General features: G+C 33.0%; 1 protein-coding gene across 1 annotated transcript; it reads left to right on the top strand.

The window, feature by feature from the left end:
- The first annotated feature begins 217 nt into the window (after window positions 1-217).
- On the top strand, window positions 218-3,438 carry LOC132750289 (uncharacterized). Its single transcript, XM_060740239.1, has 2 exons — window positions 218-504; window positions 1,573-3,438. The coding sequence occupies exons 1-2, from the start codon at window positions 390-392 to the stop codon at window positions 2,775-2,777; spliced, it is 1,320 nt and encodes a 439-aa protein (XP_060596222.1). The 5' UTR covers window positions 218-389; the 3' UTR covers window positions 2,778-3,438.
- The last annotated feature ends 13,436 nt before the right edge of the window (window positions 3,439-16,874 follow it).

The raw sequence follows: 16,874 nt of genomic DNA, 5'->3' as shown, positions 1-16,874 counted from the left end.
ATAATTTTGATGTAGCTTAATAATAATATTCGACATTTATATTTCTTTATACATTATTTGGAAAAAAAAAATCAATGAACTTGTTTTGATATAATCGATAACATTCTTTATTTACAATACATTATAGACATTGTAATATGAAACTTGCTTGCATTGATAAATATGCATACCAATGCATATTTCGTAATTATCTATCACTAAAAAAGAATAGTTGGTATAAGTCACCGCCGCGATTTTTTAAATTACAAATCAAATCTTTAAAAATAAATCTATTTTTAGGTGTTCAATACGCAAAATCCGTAATACATGTATTGCGTAATATGCGTGATTATTCAGCTTTTACACATTGGAGAAGCAAACAAATCTAGGTGATACATTTTCGGATAAGAATGTTTCCAAAATGGTGTGGTGTGAAAAAAAGATTCCGTGTTATGTTTCTTATAGTAATAGCATCAGGATCTTCGTTTTTCATTGGTTTATGGATGTCTAATCCATTGAAGAAAGGTAAGCAAATGTTAAACTTTACTTTATATTTCATGAACTACTTTTTGACTGACCTGTAATTGGATACTTTTATCTCTTAAAAGGAATAAAGAGATTTTAAGGCACATTGAATTTTTTTCTGCAGAAAGGCTAAATGTGTTTAGTAATGTAAAAAATAATTGATTAAGAACATGTCAGATCCTTGGAAATATTGCGCTTTATGTGAAATGATTTGTGATTAAGGAAGCACTTTGTAAACAATGTGGTATTTTGACTTCCATACGCAATACTAATTCCCTACTGCTATACTAAGTGCCAATTGGAAAATAAAGTAATAAGAAGAAAATTTAAGTAAAAAGAGAATATTGAAAAAAAAAAGATATAATTTTTTAGGCTTAATGGGCCTTCAAGCATTATTGGCAGATAGTTGGTTTTTGCGATTTGTACGGTTACCAAATGACCGGGAAACACAAACAAACAAGCTATGACACGGTAAAATACATTTATTTAAATTTTCACATAAAGCTCGGAATAACTTTCACCATTATATGATTTATGTATGATCACAACGCATTTCGCTCTAAATGTTAGCATTGCAGTATAAACAAGTCTATGGGAAAAAATGGTTTATACTATAATCCGTTCTTGGAATGTGATTAAGAGAATAATTTATTTACGTTGTTGCGCTATTAAATTAATGCCACTCGTTTTATAACTTCGTGTTGAACTTACAAACATTCATTTTTTTAAAATGATTTTCATATCTCTGAACTTATTATCTTTACTATGTTTGGTAAAAATGTGCTTCGACTGCATATGCTCGGATTAAGTCGAATTCGAAATGTAATAAGTGGATTCGATCACAGAATATCTAACACAATTACTATAGATCATTGAATGTAAAGACATGTTTATTTTTTTAACACGGGGGCATAACTCTATTAAACTGTTTGTGTTTGTACAATGTATATAAGATATTTGCATGGGCCGAAGGTTTTTTAGGAATTAAAATGTTGAAGCTGTCGTCATCTTTAATTTTAAACATTATAATGATTTATCAAATACCTTTATATTCATGTCTGTTTTCAGAATTAGCTTGGAGCGGAGACACTTCAAACCGCAAGACTTTGTTGTTTATGTCACATCATGCAAACAGCAACCAAGGAAGTATGCGGACAACAACCAAAAGATCATTTGAGGATATGGCACGGAATCAAATGAACATGAAAAGAAACAAGATTCAAAAATACCAAGGCGATGAAAATGATGTATCAGAAGAACACATACCGCCAAACAAACCAAATAATAAAACGTTATTGTTTGCAAAAGTATTTCCATTGTTTCAGTCAGCAACTCCAGAAGAGTTCCCTACATCAGACGGTAGAGTCCTTAGAATTCCTCATATTTTACATCAAATTTACGAAGATGAAATGATTCCTGATGTTTATATTGAACATATCAAATCATTTATCGAATACAATCCCACATGGGAATATCGATTTTGGACGGACGCCTCGGGACGCCAGTTTCTTCAAAAACACAACCCATACCTTGTGAAAGCATTTAACACTCTCGGGAATGGTGTAAAACGTTCAGATTTGCTCCGTTATGCCGTGTTGTACGAGTACGGTGGATTTTATGCAGATTTTGACATGCATAATTTCCGATCTCTCAACAGAACAACAATGAAATATGCGTGTATTTTTCCTGTTGAACCATTTGAACACAGTTCTTTCTTATACCACAGAGAATTCGTGATAAACAATGCCTTCATGGGTTGCCGCCCAAAACACCCGTTTATTAAACTGCTTTTGTTAGGACTGCGTAATGCAAGTCCGAAGGGAAATCCAGTCATGGTGACAGGTCCTATTTATGTCACCGAAAAGTTTATTCAGTACAATCATATAACAAATGAATCGGTTAATGGAAACAAAACGGATTGGAGCAGTAATTCTCCATATTTCTATAAAGGAGAAATGAAAGAAAATGACAAAAAATCCGTTTACGTACCAAATTCACAATATTTTATGGATAAGATAGATCCTATATATACAACTAAGACTGGAGTTCTTACACGCCTTTGTGGAGGAGTACAGACACTATCATACCTTCGACAACGGGGTTGTATTGAATACAAAAGTAGAAGGAATGTTCGAAAACACAGGAAATATACATTTACGACTCACCATTGGTACCACATATGGCTTAAGAATAGAACTTTTGTTGAACAAATGAAGAAAGTTAATATCAAATATATAGTTCCGCAATGTGTACTATATTCTGAGGATAAATAATTACATTTGTGATTTCTATGATACTAGTGAATTGATAGAAATTCAATTAAATTTACTTATTACTCTGAGTCCATCATTATTTGCTTGATTCCAAGCACAAAAGTACAATTAAGGATACCTTGCGAGTTTTAAATGTTTTCCTTCCGCGCATTTTTATAACATGTCTTATGTTGTTTATTTTTTAATATTTTTTCTCTGCTCGAACGAGTAAATACTTATAGATATAAAGTCAAAGTCAAGTCAAAGTTAAGTGAAAAAAACATTTTTTCTCTCATTCCATGTACAAACATGACATAATGGAGTAATAAACATGAATAAAGAATAATGAGTATAAAGTATAAAGATGCATACTACTGATCGATCTGAGAACATGTTAATAACACATTATAATAAAAATCAATTTGTTTAACATTATTAACAGTTAGTTGAGGTAATTATTTATACTCCAGTCATCGACAAATAAGGTTTTTCTTATACATGTATTTGTATATCAATGACTAATTACTACATTATGCGACATTGAATTATAATAGCTATGGCCTTATTATTAATTTTTTATTAATAGGTTAAAATAGGAATATTGCTATTGATATAGAAAACAGGAATGAAATTGTATGGTTTAAATGCCTATGTGATATAATATTGATCTTACCAATTTAATAAGCAGTCTGGAATTTCCAGGTGTACAGACTCCTTCAAAGTATTGTAATAAAGGAAAGTTATTATCATGAATTTTATATTTAACTTTTAAGGGTATTAGCTAAATGATTTTATGAATTAAAAAGTATTAATACACAAGAATAGCTCAAACAACAATTATTGTCATAGTAATATAATTAATAGACAGACAGGCACAAACTTGACCTATATATATATATATATATATATATATATATATATATATATATATATATATATATATAATTAAATTCAATACAGTTATACTTTCCCTGCGTGGGATCACTTAAGATACAAGTGTGCAGATAAATTGATAGAAATGAGAGAATATATACACACATACCACCACATCGATATGCCAGTCCAATTACGGCACAGCGCCTAGCAGAACAGTCATGAAAGCATAGCCACTGCTCATCCACCATCACCAAATGATGGTTTCAGAACAGCTTTATATACAGTCACAAACTGCACTACACATTGAAACAAGCTCAACATTCACATATATAGAGTTTGTTCTCTGTTAACATATCTCACAAATCAACGATGACATTTTTATTGTCTTCTTCACTGATTGGGATCAGAGAACTATATATCTATTTCCGAAAGTCAACTGGATCACGTAAGATCAAGTAGATCCGTAGGATACAATTAATTTAGACAGATATGTATTGAATTTAATTATCTCCCTTTATATATACTTTATCTGTCTAAATACTACCACCACAACCACTGCCGCCGACACATTTGTCTATTTATTTGACTCACCACCATCATGATAATGTCCTTACAAGTGATAACGCTGTTCAACATTTATATTCTCACAAAACAGCTCCTCGGGACAGTTCAGAAAAGATGATATTTCGGCACTCATTTACTATGGTTGTTTCATGACCTAGCGGCAGTGGTAAAACGGAATAGAAAAGAATATTGCTTTTATCTAACCTTATTCATCAATCACCTGAACGAATTAGAAGGCGTTTTGGACTGTGGCAAACTCTGCATGATGAACTTCAGCGTACAATTCCCAGGATAGAATTTGTTCAAGGTATTCTAGACTACTTAAATAATTCCGAGTACATCAATCTAGTGTTTGATGTTTTGAAGACAGAAGCAAAATGTGACCAAAGATTCACCAATCTTTATTCAAAAGGTAGTTATCACAGAAACATATCACCGAGAATTTATTTCCTAAAGGAAAAATTAAGCCTGTAGGGTACAGACAGGCAACGGGTGACAATTTTGGCGAAAAGATCTTATCTCTAATCAAGTGCCGTTTACATGAAATGTTCTGAACAAGCGGCATCTAGACCATACGGTTATTTGGTGACAGACGTGAAATCGAGCACTTTGGTAAAAGATCATTTACGTAGTGAAATTTTTTAGGGTGAAAATTGTCAAGAAATTATGCTAAGAAAACAAAAGAGTATGGATAAAATTACGGAGAACAAATCACATGGTAAAGGTTACTCGTTCGATACTGGTGAGGATGAGTCCAATACTGATGATGTTGATGATGATGATGCTAATGATAAACATGATGATGATGATGACCAGACCTCTCCACTGGGTTGATCGCTGGTGGCATCCTTTTTTGCGTATCAAGTTAAGTTTAATGAATCTCATTTACAGCCTAAAATCAATAGAACCAGCCTACAAACATTGTTATGCGCATGCTCGACATCAACTTCTACAAAAAATAAGGTAGCACACCACAGTAATGTAAGCCACAGCTTCGAATGGCCAGGGAGGATTTCTTGGATATAGTGAATATTCTGGATTTAAATGACTGGTTGTCTTTAAAATGCATTTTCAGCATAAAATTTGTTTTTGTGACATCTAATATGATCACTGGCAAATTCGAAAACATGGCCAGAAATCACAGGCTGTTGATTATGAATGTCAAGGCCGCCATTTTTTGTAAACATTGCTTTTATACAGCATGCACGGTAAAAAGAAGTCATTTTACAGGGGGGTACAAACTTTTAGCAGTAGCAAAAAATCTACCTGGTTGAGGACTAGTTTCTTTGTGATATTTTGCATGTATAGGGAGTTGCTAAAGCAGAGACGGTGTTCCTTTAGCCTGTATATTTGCAGATATTTTTTGCCAGAGGGTCGAAATGTGTTGTTTTGGGTCTCGGGCCACTGTAGATTTTGGGCTTCAACGGAATGAGTTGCAAATTTTTTGACTGCCTGCCTATTGCAGGTGGGATAATTTCTTTGTAGATTTGCAATCTTATGTCATATATGTTCTCAACAAAATGTGTTTTCTTTTTCCAGGTTGTGTAGTTTAGTATCAGAATTATTAGACGTATTGCTTGTAGGACATTGACGGCAGGAACTTGAAATTAACTGTGGAGTGCTACCTAACATCAACTGTACTAAATTGTCCATTGTGAAAATCGAAAAGTGACAGTAAACATTTATAATAAATACAATACTGTGAAATTTGAAAAGGAGTATTTTTAGGATGGTATATCTGGCCAACATCTTTTTACTCATTTGGTTGTAAAACAATTGGGTCATTAACAGTCCAGGGTGTCGTTTTATCAACGGTCGTACGCCCGGTCGTAGCTAAGATTTGGTCGCCTCTTAATGATAACCCTGGCTATGGTTAGTTATATTACTTTCATTTTAGTACAACCGACGTTTAATATAACTCCTGTCACATCTGTAGTCAGATTAGCAAATAATTCTTTCAATATTCTATACCGTTTTCTACTTTTCAGTTCGAAATATTTTATTACAGAATTTCGGACAGTGCAGATTTTGGACAGAACATAGATCAAACAATTGCCAATAGCAATTGTGTAATTGTCAAGCTATAAAACCAATTTGATTGGTATAATTAGTCAAGTATCTTCTTTTGTAGACCAGGTCACTTATTTTTAGATATGATCAATCCTCATCGCACAGCAATAGAATAAAAGTCACACAACAAGAAGTCGCAAACTTAAAGTACTATGTTTAGCCCTTCATCATTGCTTTTACATGTACTTGGTTATATAAAAGGGATTTTTTAAATATTTTCTGCTGTTCACAAGTTTAAAGAATAGTTAATCAAAATTAAGTGTGTCAATTTATATACCATAAAAACACACTGGCCATAGCTATCGCAGAAACGGTGGGTCTACCGCAGCGACGGTGGAGTATTCTAGTGGGGCGGGAAATAAGTCTCTGCTGTCAAAATAGTGCAAATTGTGATACAAGCATGAAACTTTCAGGAAATTATCTTTAGACCATGTAGATTTTAAAAGTGAAGTGGGCCCAAAAATATCTCTGCTCATTCAAAATGGCCGCCATTTTCAAGATGGCCGCCATATAAATTTGATGTACATAATAGATCATTCATTCCAATTTTTTGTACAGACCTGAAACTTACACCAAAGCATGCATATAGTTTCCCCTTTTCAAAAATTTAAATCTTTAAGCAATTTCTCTTGCATATTTCTTCAGAATCCAAGATGGCGTCCAATATGGCTGCCAATTTTAATGAAAACTGATATATCTCTTTTGTAGTATAATTTTTTGCACACGGTATGCGTATTTCCATATAAAATTGTAAAATATATTAGAAAAAATATCAAATTTTAGGTTAACCACATTGTTAGTCATGTTTTTAGTTTTTTGTGCAAAAAAAATCTTTAAAAAAAAATCAAAGAAAAAGTGCCATTTTTTTTTCTTTTGTCTAACATGGTTTTCTAGGTCTATGTGGGGTAAATTTATCAGACAATTGTAGTACAAAATAACGTTTTTTTTAAGAATTCTTATGCAAATATTCACTGTAAAAGTATTTTATTGTATTAAGGTATTTTTGTTTTCCTTCAGGTCTAGAGGGTGTACTAAAATATCAATAAATGCAGATACAATCATATGTATACATTCAGTTATTAAATGTGTTTGCATGATATAAGTTGTTTCAATAGTCATAATATAACTTGATAATTGTACAGAAAGAAGACTGAATATTCATCAACGAACCATATGTTAGATAAAATCATGCCTGGACCTTAGTGAAATGTTGTCTATTTATGAATACAATTATTTACTGCACAATTTAGTCTTGCTAAAAGCTTGTAACAGAATGATTCAAAGTTATATTTACTTGCGCATCATTGTAACCAAGTATAATTGAATAAGTACCGTCCATTTCTAATAACTTATGTAGACATGATATTTTCAAAAGAAACAAAAATTTAGGCGACTGATACATCATATTATCTAATGACTAGGTGTGCTAAAATGAATATAAACTAAATGTGTCTCTACTTTATTTTTCCCATAAAACAAGAGAGCATTGTTGACCCTAGATCACGCGCCTAAGACCCACTGCTGGAAAAGGTCTATAATTCTTTTATACTGAAGAATGCTAAAATCATATAAGGAGTATCTTTTTTTCACCAGTCATGATTTAAAGAATCATGTCCAATAACTAGGCTCTCAGAACTACAAGAAGACTCATATAACTATATTCCAATAAGAGTCCATGTAAACTAAGTGATTTTGACCCTATGCCAATAGTTTATAATCTTTATATAGCATCACAATGTTATGATATACGATATTTTCTCTTCTCTGTGCACATAGTTTCGGAGAAGAATTTTAATATATAAGTCAATGTAAACTAAGTGACAGGGAAAGCCATTTTGGACTGCAGGAACATGATTTAAAGGCCCTCACGAGGAACACAGTTTTTAAAGACTTGTGTAGGGAATCGCATTGAAGTTGTTTTGTTGTTGATGTTATTAAAAAAAATCAACAAACAAACAAACTGTAATGCCTAGAGCTTAGATAGTCAAAATATAACCTTGCCAAGTAAAGAAGACCTCTTTAAAAGTTACATAAAACACTTTTGTATCATTAAGTGTACATGCAATAAAAAAATCTTCTCAAAAATCAAAATGCATAGAGCACTGGTACTAAGCTGGCATGTAGCACCACCTTGGGTCTTTATTAACACATTTAATGAATCATGCTCATAGAGCCACCTGGGTTCACAGACTTGTATAGGAAAACGAATTAAAAACATCTAGTGTTAAACTTCATTGACTTGAAATAAGATATTTGGGATGTAGACTGATATAACATGCATAAATTTGTATGATGCTACTGCAGTCTAAAATGGTTTTGCATTGGTATCACTTAATTTACAAAGACTACTGTAATAAATCTAACCTACACTATCCGACGCATATACATTAATCATGTATCATCATAATTATGTTATAATAATGATATATCAACATGGTCCAAATTTACCAAACACAAAAGGTCACTAAGTTTATATGGACTCGTATGTAGATATGGTTATTAAAGTTCTCTCGTATGAAATAAATTGAAAGCAGATATTGAGCATGTTTCTTTAAAAGCAACCGGATTCAATTATGACACAAATCATGTGTGTTATGACATAATTGACACTCCCAAAATGATCTTGTTACCTTTTTTCCAACAATGATCTTAGGTGAGTGATCCAAGGTCATCATTACCATCATATTGAAAAAAAAAGATATGATTACTTTAGGAAATACTAGTACACTTAGTTTGTATCTTAACTTTTCAAAAAGTTGCATGCAGGCCAGGCCATATCATTGATATATATGTTTCACATCACATACATTTTGTTGGCTTTTAAGCCATGTTTATATTATAAATATAAAATTGTGGAGGAGTCAAAAATATGCGTTTATAGGCTATCTTTATACCTTACATTCAAGTACATGTTTGCTATTTTAAGCACGTTTAGTTGATTTATTGTCTTCTTATAATTATGTCTTTACGATAAACAATTAATATATGATATCAAATGTATTGAAACAAGAATTATCATGCAACCAAATTTAATAACTGAATGTATACACATGTTTGTATGTGCATTTCTTGCTCACCCACCAAATGGCCCGAAGGAAGACAAAAATACTTTCATCCAATAAAAAGTACTTTTTAAGTTGGAACATTTGCATAAGAATTCATAGAAAAGTAAAAAGGCAAAGAAATAGAATGAACTTAGCTATGTAGATTTTCTGTTGTTTTTTCTTTCACAATTATCATATAAAATTACCCCAACAACTTTCACAAAATATAAAACCTACAGATTTAATGCTTTTCTTACATTCTTTACAATAAACACATAATATTAATGGAATGTCAAATACAGTTTAAGATATAAAGTAACTTTTTTTAACTTTGTACATTACTTTAGAAAATCAAATTTGAAAAATATGAAAAAAATGGAATTTTTTCTTGATCTTTTTTAAAGATATTTTTAGACAAAAACTTTTTAAATGTTTACCTTTATTGAGATTTACATATATTTCATATAATTTGATTATCTCTGATATGTTTAAACATTTTTTTTATCATAATAAACATAATTTGTGCAACAAATTATACTATAAAAATGATATAACAGTTTTGCACAAAATCGACGGCCATATTGGACGCCATCTTGGATTTGGAACAAGTATGAAAGAGAAATTTTGTGAGATTTAAATTTTTGAAAAGGAAAAATTATATGCATGCTTTTGGTGTGAGTTAAAGGTCTGTACAAAAAATTGGAATGAATGAGCTAGAATGTACTCAAATTTATATGGCGGCCATTTTGAAAATGGCGGCCATCTTGAATGAGCAGAGATATTTTTGGGCCTACTTCACTTTTGAAATCTACATGGTCTAAAGATGATTTCCTGAAAGTTTCATGCTTGTATCACAATTTGCACTATTTTCTCAATTTCCCGCCCCACTATTCGTCGCAGAAGCGGTGGATAAAATATGGCCGTTTGCTGTTGTCGGTAAGTATATGACAGAATTTTGTTTTATGTTTTAATGTTTTACTGGAAACACTCAGTGAGACTGGAGCCCACATATGTTCTCTTTCAACCTATTACACGGACACGGTGCAATTCTTTGCCGTTTATGCAAACACTTCTGAACAGTTTGATGAGGGGACGCCACTTTTGCCTAATTTTGGTTAAAACACATACAAATGTGTGCAAAACGACCCCATCATACATCGGCATCACATCCGATCAATGATACTTTCACAAATTAATCATAATTTGAAAAATTGGGAAATTATTATTGCCTGTTTATAAAATAAATGACAAAAAATGTTTTCGTCGCAGACGGCGGTGGATTCGATTGCAACGCAGTGCGGTGGACCCGATACCATTTTTGTATATTTTAAGAATTTAACTTGACGTAAGGCACTTTTTAATTGAGTGCAGCCATTTTCTTACTTTGACATCTGAGAAACGTGTTTATTTGATGTTTAAAACTATATTAATTATTATATATACTCTCGTACAAATATATGTCCGAGGTCCGCTTTCATTTTCCTTCCATTGAAAATTACTTCAGCCATAATTATCATAGAATAATCCACGTTGAGTTGAGTTGTCGTTGAGTTGAGTTGTTGTAGTTTAAGTGTTTAATTTGCTTTTAGACTGTTGCTAGTATGTAATTATGATGCATTATTTTATTTCTATTGATTTTATTAGATCTGTCATGATTTCACTTTTACGTAAGCATAGAATTCTAAATGTTGAAAACGTGTTTAGATTCTTAACAATATCACCAAACACTACGATATGACCTATAGTGAACCGTGAATGGTTTTGCTGCTTCTTTTACTTCGGAACACCTCGCCAATTATTCCTAATCTGAGAGACTGACGGAAATAGCCGATATGTTGCTATTGTTTGCAGACGCAATTCGACTGATCAAAAGTTCTTACTTTACCGCCATTGGAACCATTCGGAACTGCCTCGGCTATTATCTCTAAATAACCTCAGAAACAATACGGATTGAAAGTAGTTCTACCACGTGGTTTCAGATGTAAACAGAAACAGAAATAATGTAAAACAAATGTATATATTTGACATCTAATGTTTGTTCCGGTACTCTTTTGCTTGAAAATATGTCTGACAACAATTTGTAATTTAAATATGCCCATTGATGCTCAATTTTAAACAAATCCGACTAAATGTCAACAGGTTGGGGTTTTATTTTGTACTTTCGGTTTTTACAACCATAATAATAAATATATAAATAATTTATTGTTTGCTTTTGTACCTATGAATTCATTTATTTTAGGTGGACTTTTACTACATTTATTAGACATAAACTTGTCAACGACTCCCAGCATCAAAATACTATATGTTTACATGTTCAGTTTCTTAGCGTAGGTTCAACCGAAATACCGCATCCGTTCTGTGTATTCATATGCATTTGAACAATTAAATTATTTTTTTTTTGTTTTTTTTTTTTTTTAAAGCAAACTTATAAAGGGAAGTAGCCGCTGCGAGAAGTTTGATCAAACTCCCACAGTGATTACTTCCCTTGGATGATTTTACTGTGATTACTGCGTAGGAGAATTTTCTGCTGTTCGGGGTAAGCCAGTACAACTTGGCGGTCGGTGTATGTCATTTCAATATGTGATACATGAAATGTAGGAATGCTTTTAAAAACACTGCTTAGTCTAATGACGGGAAAAAAAACTCCATGTAATCAAAAGAAAATATTTGGTTTGATTACTGTTGTTGAATTAACAAATCATAAAATGACATTTAGACATTTACTGTTCATTTTTCGAGTATCCGAATAACCATGATAGAATAGCAATATGTGTTATCAATAAACTTGTTTCAGGAAGTGAAATATTCAGTACCTATATTTTTTAGGTTCGATCTTATTGTAACAACTCCCGAGTCCGCTTCCTGGAGCTGAGGTCATAGGTACCGACTCTAGCAGGGCTTGAAACCCACGACCATTGAATTAAGATGCAAACATCTTCACAATTTGGCCACCATTCACTTTAACATATTAAGAGGGCATGAAAGCGAAACTATACGGTTTTTGCCAATGATACTTAAGTTTTAGCGATCATTCGAACAAACTGACGAACTTAATAAATATCTTACTTAAATAAGCATTTTATCCCTTAAATGATCAACATTATTTTTTATCCAATCACATTGTATTATTTTTCAAATTTCTGCTAAGTCTTACTTTGGTTTGCACTCTGAATTGTAAAATATCTAGGTTAGCAAAACAGGTTTCATCAGACAAACGCAGTTAAACTTTACGAACTGAATGTCATTCTGTGCAAACTACGGAATGCCGTTAGGGCCATTGCCTATGAATGTGTTGATCTGAAACGCGATAGTCGATAGTACGATGGTGAAAACGCGAAATCACGAAACTACGATGGTGAAAACGCGAAAGTACGATGATGAAAACGCGAAAGTACGATGATGAAAACGCGACAGTACGATACTACGATGATGAAAACGCGATAAACTATCGTGTTTTCATCATCGTACTGTCGCGTTTTCACCATCGTAGTTTCGTGATATCGCGTTTTCATCATCGTACTGTCGTGTTTTCATCATCGTACTATCGCGTTTTCACCATCGTACTATCGCGTTTTCATCATCGTACTGTCGTGTTTTCATCATCGTACTATCGCGTTTTCATTATCGTACTATCGCGTTTTCATCATCGTACTATCGTGTTTTCACCATAGTAGTTTTGTGATTTCGCGTTTTCATCATCGTACTATCGACTATCGCGTTTCAGATTAACACATTCATAGGCGATGGCCCTAACGGCATTACGCGAAAGTATGATGATGAAAACGCGATAGTACGATGATGAAAACGCGACAGTACGATGGTGAAAACACGATAGTTTATCGCGTTTTCATCATCGTAGTATCGTACTGTCGCGTTTTCATCATCGTACTATCGCGTTTTCATCATCATACTTTCGCGTTTTCACCATCGTAGTTTCGTGATTTCGCATTTTCACCATCGTACTATCGACTATCGCGTTTCAGATCAACACATTCATAGGCGATGGCCCTAACGGCATTCCGTAGCAAACACGTGTAAAATGTTCCATAAATAGGTAGTTCACCTAGTTTTATTTCAACTTTAAGTACACTGAACATAACCTTTTATAACGGTGAAGTTTTATAGGTTAATCTATTTTTGCACCTTTTCATACCATACATGTATGAAAGGTCATACCACTTAGAGCGTACCATTGAAGTTAAACGCACCTTTTTCATATAAAAACGCATTGCCCAATCTAAAATAGAAATGTTATTGTTCATAAACAAATATTACATTTATCAATGTTATTATTAATAAGATCAAAGACGTTTACTTTTGAAATAATTATATTGATTACGCTTACACCTTTACATAGTGTTGAAAAATCTGAAGAATTTTAGGCTAAAAATTGCATTCATACTACTCAGCCATGTTTTATGTCTCCGGTAATCATGTTTTATACTGACAATATTTTATCTCTGTCTGACAATGTTTGTTCGCTGTCTGACAATGATTTATCTCTGTCTGACAATGTTTTGTCTCTGTCTGACAATGTTTTGTCTCTGTCTGACAATGATTTATCTCTGTCTGACAATGATTTGTCTCTGTCTGACAACGTTTTGTCTCTGTCTGACAACGTTTTGTCTCTGTCTGACAACGTTTTGTCTCTGTCTGACAATGTTTTGTCTCTGTCTGACATTGTTTTATCTCTGTCTGACAATGTTTTGTCTCTGTCTGACAATGATTTATCTCTGTCTGACAATGTTTTGTCTCTGTCTGACAATGTTTGTCTCCGTCTGACAATGTTTTATCTCTGTCTGACAATGTTTTATCGCCAGAGCTGCATTACTGGTACTGGTACTGCACTGATTTTGCAAGTACTGGTACTGATACTGAATTACTCTTACAAAATGCTGCTACTACTGGTACTGGCAATGCATTACTGTCTTAAAAAGTGGTACTGCTAATGCATTACTATGCAGTACTTTAGGTTTTGATAAAAATGTTATAAATATTTTTCAAAAAGGGGAGCTGTAAATCCCATGTATTATTTATCTATAGATAATTTGTTGCAATATTCCTCCAAAAGTTAACATTGTATTCATCATAGTAAGAAGCAACAAAGACTTGAAGTACACTTAAATTGAGATAAACAGACTCAATAACTCTTTACCTTAAAATATCATTATACAGTTGAGTTCACACTTAAGGTTACACAAAGTGCACCAGGAGTGCACTAGATGTGCACTACTAGTGCACTTCAATTAAAGTGCACTAGTAGTGCACTACTAGTTCACTTCATAAGTAGTGCACTTTGTAGTGCTCTAGACTTATTATATGTATTAAGCAATTACCTTTTATTTCAATGAATAGCAATTTACCTTTTACAAAAAGATAGATAAATATAGATATCTGTATTATATAATAGTTTTTCATAATAGATTTGAAGTTGTAAATATTGAATTTTTTTTAAATATGGGGTTAAATATTAGAACAATAATTTTTCAGACCTTAATTTTACTGATTTTGTACTTTAAAAACTTAATTGTTAGAATAAGTAAATATAAGTAATTATAACTTTGATGTTGATAAGTGGATAAATAAACAAAATTAATTGATATTTAATATGATTCTATTTTATTATAATCTGGTAATGAAATATGCTAATTAAACAAAATTCAGTCACTTTTAAGGGGGGGGGGGGGGGGGGGGCAAATTATACCAATTTGTAATTTTTATCATAACTTATGGTTGTTATAGTTAAAGGTAATGATTTTAAGCATTGTAACGTAAATCCGTGATTGATATGTACCTTTGGGACACTGGTATACTTTAACTGACATGGATATACACAAAAAGTTCAGAAAATCTTTAACTTTTTTTTTTTTTTTTTTTTTTTTTTTGAGACGACACCAATCTTGATTTAAAACGGATGGAAGTTATTGTTTTGATTGGAATGGGAGCGATTTGGGTCGCAAATTTGGACATTCTCACTTTTTGTGGGTGCCAAAATGGGGACATTTTGACGTGGGGGCGTTTTGACTTGGGGGCATAATTGACAAATTCTTATGTTTCTTTACCTGTTTCCATTTTCATCCACGAGGTCCGCCATTTTTTTCCACAAGTGCACGTAATATCGGATACATCAAACCGTACAAAACGCCTATGGGGGCAGTTTGGTCGGTTTTGCAAACTAGTAAGCGATTTAGGAAAACAAATGGTTCAAACCTTTTCTAGTTCAAAACCAGTTTTACGAAACAAATGGAAGGTTTGAAAACCCGGTTTCAAAACCGAACTCAGTTTGTTGTCAACAAACGCGCCCTAACTTACATTGCCTACTTATATCTATCATCTGCCTTTTGTTATTTGCCCTGAACGGTCCTCTTATCAGCAGGGTACTATATTACAAGAGGGCCATGATGGCCCTGAGGTCGCTCACCTGTATATACCCCCCCCTTCCCTGGCCAATTTTTACCCAAGGGCTTTTATTTGAACAGACTTGGTAGACACCCATAAGAAGATGTTTCATGCTAAACATCTAAGTTCTAGCTCATTGGGTTTTTTAAAAGAAGATTCTTTAAGTTTTTACTATACACATATAGTTAAAAACAATGACACCCCTGGGGCAGGGCCAGTTTTGACCCCCGGGCTTTTATTTGAACAAACTTTGTAGATATTTACTTAAAAATGTTTCATGTATAATATCTAAACTCAAGCTATTTGGGTTTTTTCAAAGAAGATTTTTAAGTTTTCGCTATACACATATAAGGAAAATCAATGACCCCCGGGGCGGGCCAGTTTTGATCCCAGGGCTTTTATTTGAACATACTTGGTTGACATTCACTAGAAGATGTTTCATGCTAAATATCTAAGCTCTAGCTCTTACAGTTCTTTAAAAGAAGATTTTTTAAGTTTTTACTATATGCATATAGGGAAAATCAATGACCCCCTGGCGGGGCCAATTTTGACCCCAGGGCTTTTATTTGAACAAACTTGGTAGACACTCCTTAGAAGATGTTTCATGCTAAATATCTTAGCTCTAGCTCTTTGGGTTCTTTAAAAGAAGATTTTTTAAGTTTTTACTATATGCATATAGGGAAAATCAATGACCCCCTGGGGCGGGGCCAATTTTGACCCCAGGGCTTTTATTTGAACATACTTGGTAGACATTTACTAAAAGATGTTTCATGCTAAATATCTAAGCTCTAGCTTTTACAGTTCTTTAAAAGAAGATTTTTTAAGTTTTTACTATATGCATTTAGGGAAAATCAATGACCCCCCGGGCCGGGGCCAATTTTGACGCCAGGGCTTTTATTTGAACAAACTTGGTAGACACTCACTAGAAGATGTTTCATGCCAAATATCTTAGGTCTAGCTCTTTGGGTTCTTTAAAAGAAGATTTTTTAAGTTTTTACTATATGCATATAGGGAAAATCAATGACCCCCTGGGGCCGGGCCAATTTTGACCCTAGGGCTTTTATTTGAACAAACTTGGTAGACACTCATTAGAAGATGTTTCATGCCAAATATCTAAGCTCTAGCTCTTGCGGTTCTTTAAAAGAAGATATTTAAAGATTTTTCT

Source organism: Ruditapes philippinarum, unplaced genomic scaffold (assembly GCF_026571515.1).
Source record: "Ruditapes philippinarum isolate M1 unplaced genomic scaffold, ASM2657151v2 ctg2604_1_1_1_1, whole genome shotgun sequence".
In the NCBI taxonomy this organism is placed as follows: domain Eukaryota; kingdom Metazoa; phylum Mollusca; class Bivalvia; order Venerida; family Veneridae; genus Ruditapes; species Ruditapes philippinarum.
Note: the sequence above shows the minus strand (reverse complement) of the source record. Positions and strands in the feature narration are given on the sequence as shown.

What these genes read in the sequence shown, in the direction of transcription:
- LOC132750289 (XM_060740239.1), top strand. Translation starts at nt 390, where the DNA reads ATGTTTCCAAAATGGTGTGGTGTGAAAAAAAGATTCCGTGTTATGTTT. An exon ending in GTCTAATCCATTGAAGAAAG is followed by an intron (nt 505 to 1,572) that starts GTAAGCAAATGT and finishes GTCTGTTTTCAG; the next exon opens with AATTAGCTTGGAGCGGAGAC.